This window comes from Saccopteryx leptura, chromosome 1 (genome assembly GCF_036850995.1).
Source record: "Saccopteryx leptura isolate mSacLep1 chromosome 1, mSacLep1_pri_phased_curated, whole genome shotgun sequence".
Classification (NCBI taxonomy): Eukaryota; Metazoa; Chordata; class Mammalia; order Chiroptera; family Emballonuridae; genus Saccopteryx; species Saccopteryx leptura.
Window position 1 is genome coordinate 203,560,481 of NC_089503.1, and position 17,058 is coordinate 203,577,538.

At 42.3% G+C, this 17,058-nt stretch overlaps 1 protein-coding gene across 1 annotated transcript; it reads right to left on the minus strand.

The window, feature by feature from the left end:
• Nucleotides 1-959: 959 nt before the first annotated feature.
• PGRMC2 (progesterone receptor membrane component 2) lies at nt 960-15,830 on the minus strand. Its single transcript, XM_066385124.1, has 3 exons — nt 15,375-15,830; nt 7,519-7,674; nt 960-3,183 (listed from the first exon to the last, which is right to left on the minus strand). The coding sequence occupies exons 1-3, from the start codon at nt 15,796-15,798 to the stop codon at nt 3,086-3,088; spliced, it is 678 nt and encodes a 225-aa protein (XP_066241221.1). The 5' UTR covers nt 15,799-15,830; the 3' UTR covers nt 960-3,085.
• Between the last annotated feature and the right edge of the window lie 1,228 nt (nt 15,831-17,058).

The window sequence follows — 17,058 nt, forward strand, 5'->3', positions numbered from 1 at the left end:
ACTACTTTATTTCTACTATGCTCAAAGCAACTTAAAAATTTTATAAATTCCTCACTATGGTATTACCAATTCCTAATGGCTCTGTATGGTTATATACTCTTAACATGCCACTGGCATATATATATTTCTAGCAATTGGCTGCATTTTTCAGTTACCCAGAGGGAAACAGAATACTTATATAAGGAGAGTCTGATTCAATGTCAAATTTTCTAGAGAAAAATTTTCTCCAGAACTAGTCAATATATTAACTTTGGCTTTCCTGGTTGTGAGTAGAAATAGGTATCATGTCTCATTATGAAGATTTCAAAAAGGCATGGAGCATTAGTCAGGAAAACAGAAGCACTTTGGCACCCATGAAGGCTTTCAAAGCTTGCTCTGTATCTGAATGGGCGCATTTCCTTGTACAAACTGGCTAGTGTGCATTGTATAGATTTTATTTGGGAAACATATGACACTTGGAGATGACAACAAATTCTAAAAATCCGAACAGAAATTTATTTTCAATAATTACATATTAGATTTTTATGCAAAACGGATTTTTAACTCAAAAAGGAAGTTTAGGGAATGACTACAAAATCAAATACAGCAAATCAAACCCAATTTAGCCAAGTAGTTTCCATTCCCGTCCTTTAAGTGGATGACAAGGGTGGGACAGGGACCTGGAACAACTAGCGGGGTCTTTCTCAGACATGCCTGATCATAAGCCTTACCAAGGCACGTCTTACAGGTACGAGTCTGGGACCCCTTCCTTTTCAATTCCAGCTCAGTGGGCTGAAAGTTTGGATTGGGACCAAGGTTTTGTATTTTTAACCCTCAAGTCATTCTGATCATCAAGCAAGTTAGGGAAATAGTGGCTAAGAGGGAAAAAACAACAAGACCACCACAGCTCCTGTCCCCTTATTCAACATCTGCCCAACACACTGCCTGAGGATGAGAAACACTCAACTGAAAATGAGGAATCGTCTATAGAACACAAGTTTATTTCAAATTCAAAACACAAAATTACTCATGTTTCTTAACATATTGCATAATTTTTACTGCATGAATATTCAGGGTTTCTGTATTCACAAGTGTATGTTTACATCTGAACTTCAGGCTCAAATGATTCATATATATCAGTTTAATACATAGGACATGAACCAATTTGTTTAGAAAATATTTTACAGAAAAACACACAAAGCATTTACTAAAACTCTTCAGGCGTTACAACCAGTCTTCAGCTAAGAGTCGGCTGAAGTCCATCATTTTGTACAAGACCTTCCAAGACTGAATATAAGAGAATGTAGGACAGTCAGTCCTCACTTAACACCATTGATGGGTTTTACAACTTTAAATGACATGTGAAACCAATTTCACTATAGGTTAATTGACATAAACAAGTTCCTACAGCACCTCTCAACGTGGACACTGAACAAAACAATGTAATTTGAGGACCTGCTGTATTTTACATACTTTAGCTTATTGCAGTTAAAAGTTCCCCTTTGATGGCTTCTGCATACATCATACTCAGAAAAGAGGACTTTTCTTTAACTGATGACTTATAAATAAATTTGTCTGTTTTGTTGTAACTTTTCCCCAATATAGACCCAAACAGTCATGATGAAATCAGGTAACTGGATACATCAGGGCTTTTTCAAATTAACACTAGAAGAATTTAATACTATTGGCATAATAGTCTTTGCTGTTTTGTAGCCAATAACTACCACCTGGAATGCTATTACTTCTAGTATAACCAGTTGGCATCAAAATATAAGGTAAAAATATCTACATTTTTATATTACAATTCTTACCTGAATCTCAGATCTTGAGTGTTCCACAAGTGGACTATCTTCCTAAAGTTACAGTGGATGTGGTACAACGTGTACAGTTTGGTTAACTAGTGTCCACTTTGTCATTTCCAAGACTTTTCCTTATCTTGAATCAAATGCACAACCTTGACTACCATATCATAATGCACTGGCTTACATTTTGTAATATAAAGTCCAACTCAAGCTTATTTTGGTTTATTGTACATGCTTTATTAAAACGATCCTGGTATTTACAGTATCTGCAGAGTCCCTTCCAAGGCGCTCACACACATTCAGACACACCCATACAACATCCACACGGTGGCCCATGACCCACACCGGTGAGTGGCGAGAGTCAGACTCCTAACATGAGGCAGCTGTTGGGGGATAGAGCTGTTGATTTGGTTTTCAATTTTTTGTCGAGAGAAAAGCATGGGGGAATGCACTTGGCCATTACAATGCTAATTAAGTTTGTGTAATTAACATATACGGCAGTAACACTGAATATTCCTTTACATTCTATGTACACAGAATGACATCAAGGTTTTGCGGTCAACAGAATATTCCAACTTCAGTCTCAATGCTGCTTGTAGTGATTTCTTAATTCCCACAGGGGCTTTCCCTAAAAACAATTCAAGTCTATGTAAGTGAAATAAGGCACAAGGAAGATTGATTTCATCCAGGGGAAGAGAAGGGGTAAAAACTACTTTCAAATGATCTTAACTGTTGGGGTTACTTTGACTTAAATCAGCATGAAATCCCATCCTAATGTCCAAAGATTTGTTAGAAATAAAGGTTTGCTCCTTTTCCCTGACAAAGCCCAACAAGACGAGTTTGGGAATTCACACTGGAACGTCACCGTAGCCTAACTGCTGAACCGGATGTGCCCTGCCCCCTGCTCGGCTCCCCCTCCCTCAGTCCTCACACAAGCGCAGCATGTGAAGTAGGAATCCTTTGCTATTTCTGAGATTGTACACTTAAGTAGCAAGTACATATCTAGTTGTCTTTGATTTAAAAAAAAATAAAGAAAAAACAACCTTGTAACTTTCTTGCTTTGTAAAAAAATCTCTGTCTCCTTTTCAGGACAATGAAGCCTCAACCAGACCACTGCAACAAGAGTTTGGCAGCATAAATACTGTCTAGTATTCAGATCTTCAGAGTGAGATTCAGTCAGCTTGTACACAATCTGTTGAATGCTTTTTGCAGCAGGTGAGCCAAACCTAAAGACGCTGGACATTCTGTGAAAGGGAGTAAGAATTTCAGTTCTGAAGGCCCCTGACTTTGGTTGTTTACAAAGTTCAATCCTGTTTATTGTGATCTTTAGTATCTTCTTCATCTGTATATTCTGACGGTTCTTCTCCTGGTTTTAGCAGTCTGCCTACATAATCATATTTTTCTGAAAGACACATCAAAAGAAAATCAGTAGTGATCAAATGTTTCACTATTCCATTACAAAGCAGGGAAGGTGTTTTTGCCTCTTCATTATGAACAGTGCTTTTCAACCTCTTACATTTGGTGACCAGTGAAAACAGAATTATTTCGGGGACCACTAAGGCAGAAATCACCCTGAGCAAAAGCAAATTTGACTAAGATCACTGGGACTATAATCTTCATACAACATCAGGATGATTAACTCTTTCACAGACAGGCATGAAATCTTTGGCAGACCAGTCCATGGACCCGTGGTTGAAAAACACTGAAACAGTGGTATAGAATAAGCTAAATATTTCCTACTGCTCACCTTGTCTGGTGTTTATACTCATGTAAGGCTAGAACAAAAAAAAAAAAAAAGGGATTTTATAAAGTGTGGGAATAGTGTTTTGCAGGAGAGTGTTCCATACTACCACTTCTTTTTCTAATATTTTTATTTATTGACTTTAGAGAGGAAGGGGGAGAGGGAGAGAGAGAGAGGGAGAGAGACATCATTTGTCATTCCCTTTATTCATGAATTCATTGGTTGTTGAATGTGCCCTGACCAGGGATCAAATCTACTACCTTGTTGTGTGGAGACAATGCTTTAAACCAATTGAGCTACCTGGCAAGGGCCAGACTACCACTTCTTAATCAAGAACACTGCATCAGAATCACTTAGAAAGAGCTTTTTAAAAATATATGCATGTCATAAAACTGAGGACTTTCTACCTTAAATCAGGAACAAGACAGGGTTGTCCACTCTCTCCACTCTTATTTAACGTGGTGCTAGAAGTTCTGGCCAGAGCAATCAGACAAGACAAAGAAATAAAAGGCATCCATATCGGAAAAGAAGAAGTAAAGGTATCACTTTTTGCTGATGATATGATCCTATACATCGAAAACCCGAAGGACTCCACAAAAAGATTATTAGAAACAATAAACCAATACAGTAAGGTCGCAGGATACAAAATTAACATACAAAAGTCCATAGCCTTTCTATATGCCAACAATGAAATACTAGAAAACGAACTCAAAAAAATAATCCCCTTCACGATTGCAACAAAAAAAATAAAATACCTAGGAATAAACATAACAAAGAACGTAAAGGACCTATATAATGAAAATTACAAAGCATTGTTAAGAGAAATCGAAAAAGATACAATGAGATGGAAAAATATTCCTTGTTCTTGGATAGGAAGAATAAATATAATCAAAATGGCCATATTACCCAAAGCAATATACAAATTTAATGCAATTCCCATCAAAATCCCTATGAGATTTTTTAAAGAAATGGAACAAAAAATCATCAGATTTATATGGAACTATAAAAAACCCCGAATAGCCAAAACAATCCTAAGGAAAAAGAATGAAGCTGGGGGCATTACAATACCTGACTTTAAACTATATTATAGGGCCACGATAATCAAAACAGCATGGTATTGGCAGAAAAATAGACACTCAGACCAATGGAACAGAATAGAAAACCCAGAAATAAAACCACATATATATGGTCAAATAATCTTTGATAAAGGGGCCAACAACACACAATGGAGAAAAGAAAGCCTCTTCAACAAATGGTGTTGGGAAAACTGGAAAGCCACATGCAAAAGAATGAAACTCGACTACAGCCTGTCCCCGTGTACTAAAATTAATTCAAAATGGATCAAAGACCTAAATATAAGACCTGAAACAATAAAGTACATAGAAGAAGACATAGGTACTAAAATCATGGACCTGGGTTTTAAAGAACATTTTATGAACTTGACTCCAATGGCAAGAGAAGTGAAGGCAAAGATAAATGAATGGGACTACATCAGACTAAAAAGTTTCTGCTCAGCAAGAGAAACTGATATCAAAATAAACAGACAGCCAACTAAATGAGAAATGATATTTTCAAACAACAGCTCAGATAAGGGCCTAATATCTAAAATTTACAAAGAACTCATAAAACTCAACAACAAACAAACAAACAATCCAATAAAAAAATGGGAAGAGGACATGAACAGACACTTCTCCCAGGAAGAGATACAAATGGCCAACAGATATATGAAAAGATGCTCATCTTCTTTAGCTATTAGAGAAATGCAAATCAAAACTACAATGAGATACCACCTCACTCCTGTTAGATTAGCTATTATCAACAAGACGGGTAATAGCAAATGTTGGAGAGGCTGTGGAGAAAAAAGAACCCTCATTCACTGTTGGTGGGAATGTAAAGTAGTACAACCATTATGGAGGAAAGTATGGTGGTTCCTCAAAAAACTGCAAATAGAACTACCTTATGACCCAGCAATCCCTCTACTGGGTATATACCCCAAAACCTCAGAAACATTGATACGTGAAGACACATGTAGCCCCATGTTCATTGCAGCACTGTTCACAGTGGCCAAGACATGGAAACAACCAAAAAGCCCTTCAATAGAAGACTGGATAAAGAAGATGTGGCACATATACACTATGGAATACTACTCAGCCATAAGAAATGATGACATCAGATCATTTACAGCAAAATGGTGGGATCTTGATAACATTATAAGGAGTGAAATAAGTAAATCAGAAAAAAACAAGAACTACATGGTTCCATACATTGGTGGAACATAAAAATGAGACTAAGAGACATGGACAAGAGTGTGGTGGTTACCAAGGGTGGGGGGAGGGAGGACATGGGAGGGAGGGAGGGAGAGAGTTAGGGGGAGGGGGAGGGGCACAGAGAACTAGATAGAGGGTGGCGGAGGACAGTCTGACTTTGGGCGAGGGGTTTGCAACATAATTTAATGACAAAATAACCTAGACATGTTTTCTTTGAATATATGTACCCTGATTTATTAATGTCATCCCATTACCATTAATAAAAATTTATATATATATATATATATATATATGCATGTCCACGACCCACCTCAGAGTTACTTATCCCAGGTTCTTGTGTTAGGTCTGGAGACATAGTCTGAAACTAGTTTAACTCTATATTATGCACTAAGTCTCGGAATAATTCTTTAAATCGTAATAGCCCAAAGTATAAAGAAACAAGTACAAGTTGGCAACATAGGGGTTTCCAGGTTATTTAAAATCTATAAATGTATTGGATTTTATATAGATAGAATTGACATGAAATAAAATGTACTATTCTATCAAATTCTCTTCTTAGATATGTTACATTGCTTGTTTTTACATATCAGGTGATTAATGCAGAACATTAAGTCCAAGTTGATACATGTTCAGCTATTTCTTGGTCAGGAAACTGAATCTAGGTTAACTAAAATAACTGACAAACCAAGAGGTTAGGAGAGGAGGTCTGCTTTATACAGAACCAATAAAAGTGCCAGCAGCCAGAACTGCTCCAACAGGTCCACAGGTCACCTACATCCCCAGTGTCCCATAGGTGGTAATGATTAATGTCACAACGGTATGATAAGAGAGATGAGCCAAGGCCTGGTGGCTCAGCTGGTTAGAGCATTGTCCTAATACGCCAAGATTATGGGTTTGATCCCCAGCCAAGGCACATACAAGAATAAACCAGTGATGCCTGCCAAACCAGGTGGCGGTGCAGTGGGTATGGCGTCGGCCTGGGATGCAGAGAACCCAGGTTCAAAACTCTGAGGTCAACGGCTTGAGCGCAGGCTCACCAGCTTGAGTGTAGGGTCACTGGCTTGAGTATGAGATCACAGATATGACCCCATGGTCACTGGCTCAGCTGCAGCCCCCTGGTCAAGGCACGTGTAAGAAAGCAATCAATGAACTAAGTTGGCACAATGAAGAATTGATGCTTCTCATCTCTCTCCCTTCCTGTCTGTCTGTGCCCATCTGTCCCTCTCTCACTGAAAAAAAAAAAAATTAAAAAAATAAAAATAAACCAATGAGTGTATAAATGAGTGGTATAACAAAGTTGATGTCTCTCTCTCTCCCCCCCTTCCTCTTTCTCTCTCTAAAATCAGTATATAATTTAAAAGAATTTTTAAAAATAGAAATAACATTTTTCCTTATGGTCCAAGAGTAAAGTCAATAAAATAATTTAGAATAAATTATATTATTATATTAGTAATCACTTCAGTTTTAAATATAAGCCTGTATTTTTAAAAAACTAACTTAATAAGCCTTATACCACTAAAGGTGTCACATTTTTGTTATTTTATAGTTTGTAACAAATCAATTTTTAAATAGGAATTTTATAAATCACAAGTAACAATCATATAGCTATATCAAATAATAATGGCAATGAATACATACAGCATCCTTGGGCTCTTAAAAAATGTGAAGTAGCATTCACTTTCTTTGGCTATAAATTATAATTTCCAAAGAACCCAACAAAATGAAGTACCTTTAAACTGCATTTCCCATTCTCGAACACTCTCCATCTGTACAGCATTCAAATCTGAGAGATCATCATATTCGTCTTTCAGTGCATCTTTATCTAGACAAAATGTCGCCAGTCCTCTGGAGGCATCCCTACCAGCAAATATTCCATATGGACCCGCTGGGGGAGAAAACAGAAATTATTTATATAACCTAACAATATTTTAGAATGTCTCAAAGGAACAACTCAAATAAAAAAACTTCACAATGACTCATACTTGCCCACAGCCTTAATTTCAAAACACACACAGATACTAGATGAGACAATGAGAAGAAACTTGGTGAAAAAATCTATCTTTTGACTAAAGTAAAGCTTTACTCTGAAAATTTAAGCCTTAAATTTCCATTATTTCAGATACCCCAAAACTTGTATTCAGAAATAAAGACTAAGGAACTAGGGAGGACAGGAAACTCGAGCAGTTAGGTTTGAAGGCCAGTTTGCTTGCAAATGATGCTTTACTGGCTGCTGTTAATTCATTTTGGCATCTAAAAATAATTGACAGAACATCCACTGGATAAGTACCATATACAAACTCGAGTTAGGGATCTAAAATATTTTACCATAAACTAGCTGACATAAGCAAGAGTTAAGTTCCTACGGCATCTTTCTGGTCACAAAAATATCACCAAGTTCTAAATAAAGACTCAAACCACTTGTAATATTAAACATTAACATAAATGTGAGCTATACATTTAAGAAAGATGAATAAAAACAAGGGAATTCTTTTCAACCTGCACATTCCAGTTCAGGGTCAAGGGAGCCCAGAACTTATCCCAGCAGCTCGGGGTTAAGAAGGGACCCACCTGGACAGGATGCCTGTCCATCACAGGGCACTAACATCTATGTTCACTTAGACTGAGACAACATAGACACGCCAGCTCACCTAACATGCACATCTCTGGGATGTGGGAGGAAATCACAGTCCTCAGAGAAAACCTATGCAGACATGGGGTGAATATGCAAACTCCACAGACAGGGCCCCAGTTGGGAATCATTTATTTTTCTCATTGTTATAACAAAATGTTGAATAAAACAGTTATTCAAGGACCTGCTGTACAACCAAAGGGAAAAAATATATTCATCAAAGGAATGAAAAACCAAAACTAGACTTGAAGAGAAGTAAAAGATAGTGGCACAATAGCACTGAAGATTTTAGGTACAAGAATCTAATTTTATATCCGAAAACTATTATTCCTGAGTGAGGGAAGACAAAAGGAATATTTTTCTACCTCACTAAAATTATGACACACACCGGAATATTTTTCTACCTCACTAAAATTATGACACACACCTCTCTAAAATGAAAACGGAACCCTGAAAAAAGGAATAAGATGCAAGAAACAGTAGTGAATAAAGAAAATAATAATTATGTTGACTACTGAAAAAAGGTAATAAAAATTTAACCAATTTGGGGGTGGGGTCTGAAAAATCACAGTAGAACTAAAAGTCTAACAGCAGTAACACTGAAAATAGGGTGGGGGAGGCGGGAGTGGAGTTAACGCTTTCTAACCTGGGACATGGCTATGCCCTATAGTAACAACTCCAAGGGACCCATCCATCTGTGTATGTGGTAGTTTGGTATATTTATTAAGACATTCTGTAAATGCCAGAACAGCGTCTTAAAGAGACAGGGTTTTTTTTCCTACTTCAAAAGTGTTTGGCTGAAATTCTTACATTGTTCAGAATAGTGTCTCTAGCAAAAGCTTAAGGAAATCACCAAAAGAACAGATAAACAGAATGCATAAAAAAGTGGAAGAAATTTTTGAAAACTGACCTGAGAAGGGGGAAGAAAAAATGGGGAAAAGAGGCAAAGAAAAGTATGGTAAAAAGAAATTAGTAAATACGATGGTAGAAATAAATCTAAATAGTAATAACAAACTTATTAAGCTGTTAAAAGACATAGTGTTTATAACAGTGAGTGAAAAACACCCAGCTATTGGTTATTTATAAGGGAAAAATAAAACATAACAGATTGGTTAAAAGTAAAAGGACGGAAAAAGAAATACCAAAGAAATTAACACTAATCAAGTACAGGTAGAAGTCAAATCTGAAAACCAGTAAGTACAGTAAGTAGCACTGTAATGAAATCCAGCCAACACTTTCTTAGTATTTAAAAATGGAGCTGAAATCCTGTATTAAAGATCTGGAGATGGGATGGGGGTTCTAAGAGCACAGCAGTTACTTAGTGATGTCTGTCTGTCATGGGTATGGGCGGGCCAGGGGCTGGCACGAGGAGTTGGCTATGCCACAGGTTGAAAAGTACTGTTAAAAGATAAATGGCTAACTCCATGTGTTACTAAATCTCCTCTTTTCTTCCAGCTTAAATAGTGTCTTACTCCTTTATACATGCTTTCCTTTTATTTTGAGAGGAGACAGAGACAGGAAGTGGAGAGACAAAAAGCATCAACTCATAGTTGCATCACTTTAGCTGTTCATTTACTGCTTCTTATATGTGCCTTGACTGGGAGGCTCAAACCAGTGTCTGTGGGATCATGTCAACAAGCCCGCACTCAAACTGACGCCAAGGTCTCAGGGTTTGGAACCTGGGACCTTGGCGTCCCAGGTCGATACTCTCTATCTACTCCTCCACCACCACCACCAGTCAGGCTAAGCTATCCTTTTATACTTGGCAGTAGTCTTTAACACAAAATTTCCTCAAAGACTAAAAACAAAGAATGATATTTAACTCAGAGGAGCCAACCACGTAGGTATTGTAGAAAAAACGAGTATCCATTTGAGCAGACTATTAAAATTCATCAGAAAACTAAGCAGATCCTTTTTCTCACTGGTAGGTAATGGATGTGAATAGGCATTAAGCCCTAGCGGACTCAGTTGGCTTCAAAACAAAGCTGGGACGAAAGCTGGGTAATGTCAGTAGGACATCCAGGAAGGGGTAGGGCAGGTTGAGCCTGGTATATATGTTACAACTCTTGCTTTAAATGCAATTATGCAAACTGTAAGTGAACATATTCAAGATAAAGTTCAGGAAAAAAAGGAAAAACACTCCAAAGGTCCATGTATGTGTTCTTTTCCCCAACCTTCCAAATATTAGACATCTCATTGGGTATGTCTTATGTATGACTAATTTTTTTCCCCAGGGTATTTTTTTAAAATGTTATTTATTCATTTTAGAGAGGAGAGAGAAAGGGAGAGAGACAGGAGAGAGAGACAGAGAGAGAAGATGGGAGGAGCTGGAAGCATCAACTCCCATATGTGCCTTGACCAGGCAAGCCCAGGGTTTCGAACTGGCGTCCTCAGCATTTCCAGGTCGAAGCTTTATCCACTGCACCACCTCAGGTCAGGCTTCCCCAGGGTATTTTAAAAGTTAAAGCTGAAGAAAATATAGCTTTGTATATATCAAAATACTCTCCCTGGAATAAGGGGGAAGCAATGTATCTAAATTTCAGAAATATGTGATAAACAATTAGAAAGGTAAATTGTATAATCTCTTGCCATCCTAAAGAATAAAAACACTGGCCCCAGCTGGTTATCTCAGTGTGTTGAAGTGTCATCCTGAAATGCTGAAGTTGCAGGTTCGATCCCAGGTCAGGGCACATAAGGGAAGCAACCAATGAATGCACAACTAAGTGGAACAATAAATGAATTGCCCCCCTCTCTTTCTCTCTCCTTTCTTTATGTCTCTCTAAAATCAATCAATTAAAACAAACAAACAAGCAAGCAAAAAAACCCCAGTCTGCCTGACCTGTGGTGATGGTGGCACAGTGGCTAAAGTGTCTGCTGAGTTCAAAACCCTGGATTTGCCTGGTCAAGGCACATAGGAGAAGCAACCAGGGGTCATCAAACTTTTTATAAAAACCACCCACTTTTGCAGTGCTGGTCAACCTGGTCCCTACCATGCAACCAAACAGCCCCGCGATTGGCGCCGTTCATGAAAGCTGGAACACCCACTAGTGGGCGGTAGGGACCAGGTCTACCAGCACTGCAAAAGTGGGTGGTTTTTATAAAAAGTTTGACGACCCCTGCCGGCTCCTATAGCTAAAATCAAATAAAATCTTTTTCTTTTTTGTGTGAGAGAGACAGAGACAGGACAGACAGGAAGGAAGAGAGATGAGAAGCATCAATTCTTCCTTGCAGCTCCTTAGTTGTTCATTGATTGCTTTCTCACATGTGGCTTGACCAGGGGGCTACAGCCGAATCAGTGATCCCTGACCCCCTGTTTAAGTCAGCGACCTTGGGCTCAAGCCAGTGACCCTGCACTCAAGGTAGTGAGCCAGAGGTTGAGCTGGATCAGCCCAGGCTCAAGCCATCGACCTCGGGGTTTCTAACCTGCGTCCTCTGCATCCCAGTCCTATGCTCTATCCACTGTGCCACTGCCTGGTCAGGCTCAAATAAAATCTTTAAAAAAGAAAAAACTCCCACTGTTTTTAGTAGAGTTCCACTGCAGCACTATTAAATCAAATTAAATTATACTATCTGTTTGAATCTTCCTAATTGACTCTAGAAACCTGTGAAATTATGTTGTGATACAATGGGAAAGGACAGCTGTGAAACCAGTTGCACTGGGTTTGATTTCTCACTTTGCCACTTACTAGATATGTGACTTTGGGCCAAATGTCTTTGAGTTGATTTCCACATATGTAAAATCAGAACATCTTCAGAGATGGCAATATCCTATGGAGTCACTGTTCAATATTTTAACTATGTGGCTACTGAGTACCTGAAATGTCACAAGTGTGAATGAGGAATTCAATCAGAAATTATATTTAATCTAATAAATGTCAAATGCCCCATGTAGTTTGTGGCTTCCATACCGGACGATACAACACAAAGCCGCCGTGAAAGTGTTTTTTTGAGGCTCCAAATGCTTATGGGAATCAGAAGAGGGTATAAAACAACAACAGAAAGATAGCTTCTTTACAAGTTTATCCCAAAAAGCAGTTGATCTGAAATACCATAGATAGCCTTTGTGGTCAAATATATCGGGATCTGAATGCCACATCTGTGTATGCGCAGCCAATTTACCCAAGCCCCGAAACCTCAGGCTGCGTCCGCAGAGCAGGGCTACCTACTCCCCTCACTGAGGCCCAGTGCAGAGGACAACTTCATTCACCTGGTGGTGTAGTAGGTCCTTAACCAATCTGGTTTCCTTTCTCCTCCCACATTCATTGTTTCTCACATGACCACTTTCTTCACATGCTGGCTGAGTGCCCCAACTGTTACTAAATTTAATATTGACAAATGTAGTTAATGTCAACTGTTTGTCAGCATGTGCTTAAACACTAAACTGTCAATATTTAAGGACTTGCACTTTAAAAATGACCAAAAAAGAATCTTCAACATAGAAAAAAGAAAACCTTTAGAAAACAAATCTTGAACTCTAAAACTATTATTGTAAAACGGGAGTAGATATTGGCTAAGCATAGAAACTAGGATTTCTGGTGCCCTTAGCTCATTCTTTCAAGCTACAAAGATTCTCAGATAAGGATGACTGCTTGAATTATTCTGTTTAATTAATCTGAGGATGAAAATAAAGAAGAAATCCAAAACTGAACTTATATCTATCTGTTTCATAGCCAGAAATTCGGCTTCAAGACTTTTGCAAAGTGCTGTTATCTTTTACATATTCCAAGCCCATCAGATGATCTGGATACCTTTAAGGTTCCTTTCAATATTAAAATATTCCAAGTATCTCTATTAGGTTGTTGAACAATAAATGCCTAGAATAAAATTATTGCCTGTCACTCTCAGGCTGCTGATCAGGAGCTGGGAATTGGGAGAAGATCACCTAAAACGGACTTCTCCCTTGTTGTTTGAGTCCCCTCACTGCTCAAGCCACACAAAGCCTATCTACATTACACCTATGACTCTTATCTTAATTTTTAATTTCTGTTGTAGAACATTTGCTGCTGGAGGCTGCCAAACTATGTCTATGGCTGTGTTGCCTAGCTATTTTCAGACAGTGGCAAGGCACAATGTGTGAGGACCAATATGGGTCTTTGCACTAAAACTTTCTTTGCTTCACTCTCAGTTTAGGCAGGGGCTACAGAAGCAGATCTTTTAGTTGGATAAGCTCTCTATTAAAAATTCTAAACCAGTACACAATTTCTAATTACTGAACACACAGTTTAGTATCAGAGGGGGAACACTTTAGGTACAAAATACCGTGTAAATTCTGACTAAAAAAACCCTCCAAATTAGCTACTGTATTTAATTTGGTCTGTACATCTAAATAATGTACTTTGGCCCTATCTTCTTGTCTCACATGCTCTTATGTAAACAAAAAAGTACTAATAACTATTTAGGCTGATATAAGGCATCTGTTTTCCATATTCATATAATTAGAAGCAAATACTTTATAAGCTATCTACAACTTAGTAAGGTTAAATATAGACATACACACAAAAATACAGGCGACTAACAAATACACACAAAATCTCCAATTTCTTACCTCTATTCTAATTAACATACAACACACCAAAGCACTTCTAAACTATCTTGTAACCAAGTAGCACTGAAATCAGAAGTATATACTTGCAGGTGTAAATCATATATACCAAAAGACTGAATCAAAGAGACCAACTTGTCTTTAAGACTTGCCAACCCCCTTGACTTCAAGGCATGGATGTACTGCATAACTCACTCTTGTTCTCTAATTTCATTACTTATGTCTTACTATAGGCACTTTTTAAAAAACCTTAGAATTAATTACCACACAACCAGGATGTACTATACAATCAATTTAATGGTATAGCAACAGGATCCATAAGTCTGAACTGAAGCTTATTAGCATAACCTGAAGTGTATGCTATAAGTAGGTAGTAAAAGAAGGATTGCTATACCAAACGCCCTACACACAGTTCTCCGAAAGCAAAGTTCTAGATAGGTGTAACTTGCAAAACTGGTGCATGGGGGTATGAATTTATAGCTTTTAAAAGTTTTTTTCTTTTTCTCTGTTAAAGTACAGCAAGTCACTACCGACATGTATTTGAATACTTGCCTTCCTACTACAAAAAAAAAAAAAAAGGAAAAAAAGACGAAAGGAAAGGAAGAAAGAGAGGAAAGAAAAGCGAAAGAGAAAAGAAAGAAAGAGCAAAAGAAAGGAAGAACGAAAGAAAGAAAAAGAAAAGAGCAGAGAGAGAAAGAAACACCAAACTGATGTGCCTGCTGGGTACAGGAGCTCCACCTCCAAAACTCTGGGCGAATCCCTTACTAGTCTTTCTTCAGATCTGCATTCTGGTCTGTTCTCATCCAACAGACGTTGTCAATCTTGGAAAGCATCGCCACACAAAAACTAGTTTTTTTAAAAAAAGTGTGAAGTGTTGCTTATATGCCCAGACCTCCCTGGCTCGGGCGCTGGGACTGGGGACTACGTGTACTACACACACCGTGGCCCTATGGGGAGCAGTAGTGGGAAAAGGAGACTTGTGGCAAAAAGACAAGAACGAAGAGCTGTGAAGGACGGCGCCCAGAACTCGAGGCCCCTCCTAGAGACACCTTCCGTGCCTCCCGCCCCCGCCTAGCCCTGGAATCAGACAGCCCGGGAAGGCTGGATGGACTGCTGACAACCGCGAGGCTTTTGAAATCTTCAGCCCCCGGGAAGGCTGCGAGGGGAAACGCGACGGGATCCAGATGCCAGCTGAGAGCTGCTTCCAGGGCGACAGGGGCCCCCGACTGCGGGACCAGCTGGAGGTGCTCGCGGCCGGGGGCGTGTGCGGGGCGGGCCGTCCCAGGTGCGGCCGCCGAGGCGCGGAGGTCCAGACTCGGAGAAAGCTGGGCCGACGACCCGGCGCCCCGAGTCCTCCCCATCGAGAGGGGGTGAGGCCCGAGCCGCAGGGGTCCCCCCTCCCGCTCCCGCTCACCAGGGCCGTAGAACTTGCTGCCTTTGGTCACGTCGAAGACTTTCCCATTGACCGCGAGCAGGATGCGCGGGGTGCGGGCGCCGTCGTACTGGCGCAGCTGCTCCAGGCTGAAGTCGCGCTTCTTCATGCGCGGCAGAGCGGAGGCCGGGCTCTCCTCGCCCGGCCCGGGCCGGGCGCCCAGACCCCGGCGCCCCCAGCGCACCCACAGCCGGTAGGCCCCCAGCAGCACCAGCGCCACCAGCGCCACGTTCAGCAGCATCTCCCCGCCTCCCGTCAGCAGGGCCAACGCCGCTGCCGCCCAGCCGCCCCCTTCCGCTGCCGCTCCCGCTCCCGCGCCGCCTAGGCTCCCGCTGCTGCCGTCGCTGCCGCTCTCACTGCCGCTCCCCAGGGTGCCTGGCTTCACGTCCCCATCACCCGCCGCCATCACTGCCCGCCAGCGCCTTCCTCCTCGTCCCCGCCCCCTGCCCTCCCCAATCCCGCGGCCAGCCCCGCCCACCCGGGGGCCTCGCAGCCAATAACGTGAGGGGAGGGGGCGGGGCCAGGCCGGCTCCCGATTGGCTGTTGACGGGGTAACGTTGTCGAGGTTCTCCCTCCTCCACCCCTCCTTTGCGGGCCGCGCTCGCGGGCGACGCTCCGCCCACCTCGCCCCACACTTCCCTGCTCTCGCTCTCAGCCTCGGCTCGTTGAGGGGAGTGGCCGGGGTTGAAAAAAGATGCTGCTCCGGACGCGCGCTCAGGGGCGGGGCGACACCATGGCGCGTGCGCGGGAGTCGGAGCGCCACGCGCTCTCCTTTCCTCCGGCAGCCCCGCCCCGCCCAGCTCCTTCGCCGTGCGCGTGCGCCCCAGAATCGCTTCCCTTCGCAGCCCTGGGTCCGCGTCAGCGAGCTCCCGCTTGTCGGCTGTCGCTCCGCCTGGGCGCTTCACGTGCTCCGTAGAGGCCGCGGGGACCGCTGGTGGCTGGTGGGAGGCCGCGATAGACTTAACTGCCGGCGCGACCTTGCGAGGGGCGGCTGTCCCTTCCCGGGGCGCCGGGAACACGGGCGCACAGGTCGAGCTGCCGGTCCCCCGCGTGCGGAGAGCGCGTGGAGCCCGCGGCGGCGGCGGCCGGGGGAGAGCGTTCTTGCGGCCTTTAGACGGAAGGCGACGTCGTTCCCGAAACCGTCTCGACCTCCGGCCTCGGTGTCCCCGCGGGAGCCCCCGTGCGGACTCCGCGCCCTGGCGCACGCGAGTGGACGCGCTGTCACCTGCCCGGGTCTGTCTGGGTCGCCGCGTCCTCGCGCTCCGCCGCACCCCGGCCCCCCTGCCGCACGGCCGTCGTGCAGGATGAACCGAACGCGTGGAGCAGAGGCCGGGCCGGCGCGAGGCGTGCGGCCGGGGCGCGGAGTGTTCGCTTCGGCTCTGGGGAGCGAAGTCTGGAAAAGGACTAGGTTTTATAGCGGGGGGGGGGGCGCTTTCGGAGGAGCCCCGGGAGAGAACGAGAACGCCCGTGGCAGGCCTCCCCCAGAGGGCTCTCCTGGGGTGGGGGGTGGGAATGGGGGCGAGAAGGGGAGTCCAGGGAGGGGTCGCGCGTTTGCGTAGCAGGTGCGGGAGATGAGCGTTCATGGTGCGGTCAGAGCGGGGGTGTGCGGGCTTTTCCACGAGGCCCCACGCACGAGCATGGTGGGGGCGGGCTGCCCCTCGGCCTG

Bases quoted from the DNA above. Each gene is read 5' to 3' on its own strand.
- PGRMC2 (XM_066385124.1), bottom strand. From the start codon at position 15,798: ATGGCGGCGGGTGATGGGGACGTGAAGCCAGGCACCCTGGGGAGCGGC. The intron at 7,675-15,374 runs GTGAGCGGGAGC...TTTCTCCCCCAG, and splicing joins CAGCAAGTTCTACGGCCCTG to CGGGTCCATATGGAATATTT. The intron at 3,184-7,518 runs GTACTTCATTTT...TGTGTCTTTCAG, and splicing joins ATGGGAAATGCAGTTTAAAG to AAAAATATGATTATGTAGGC.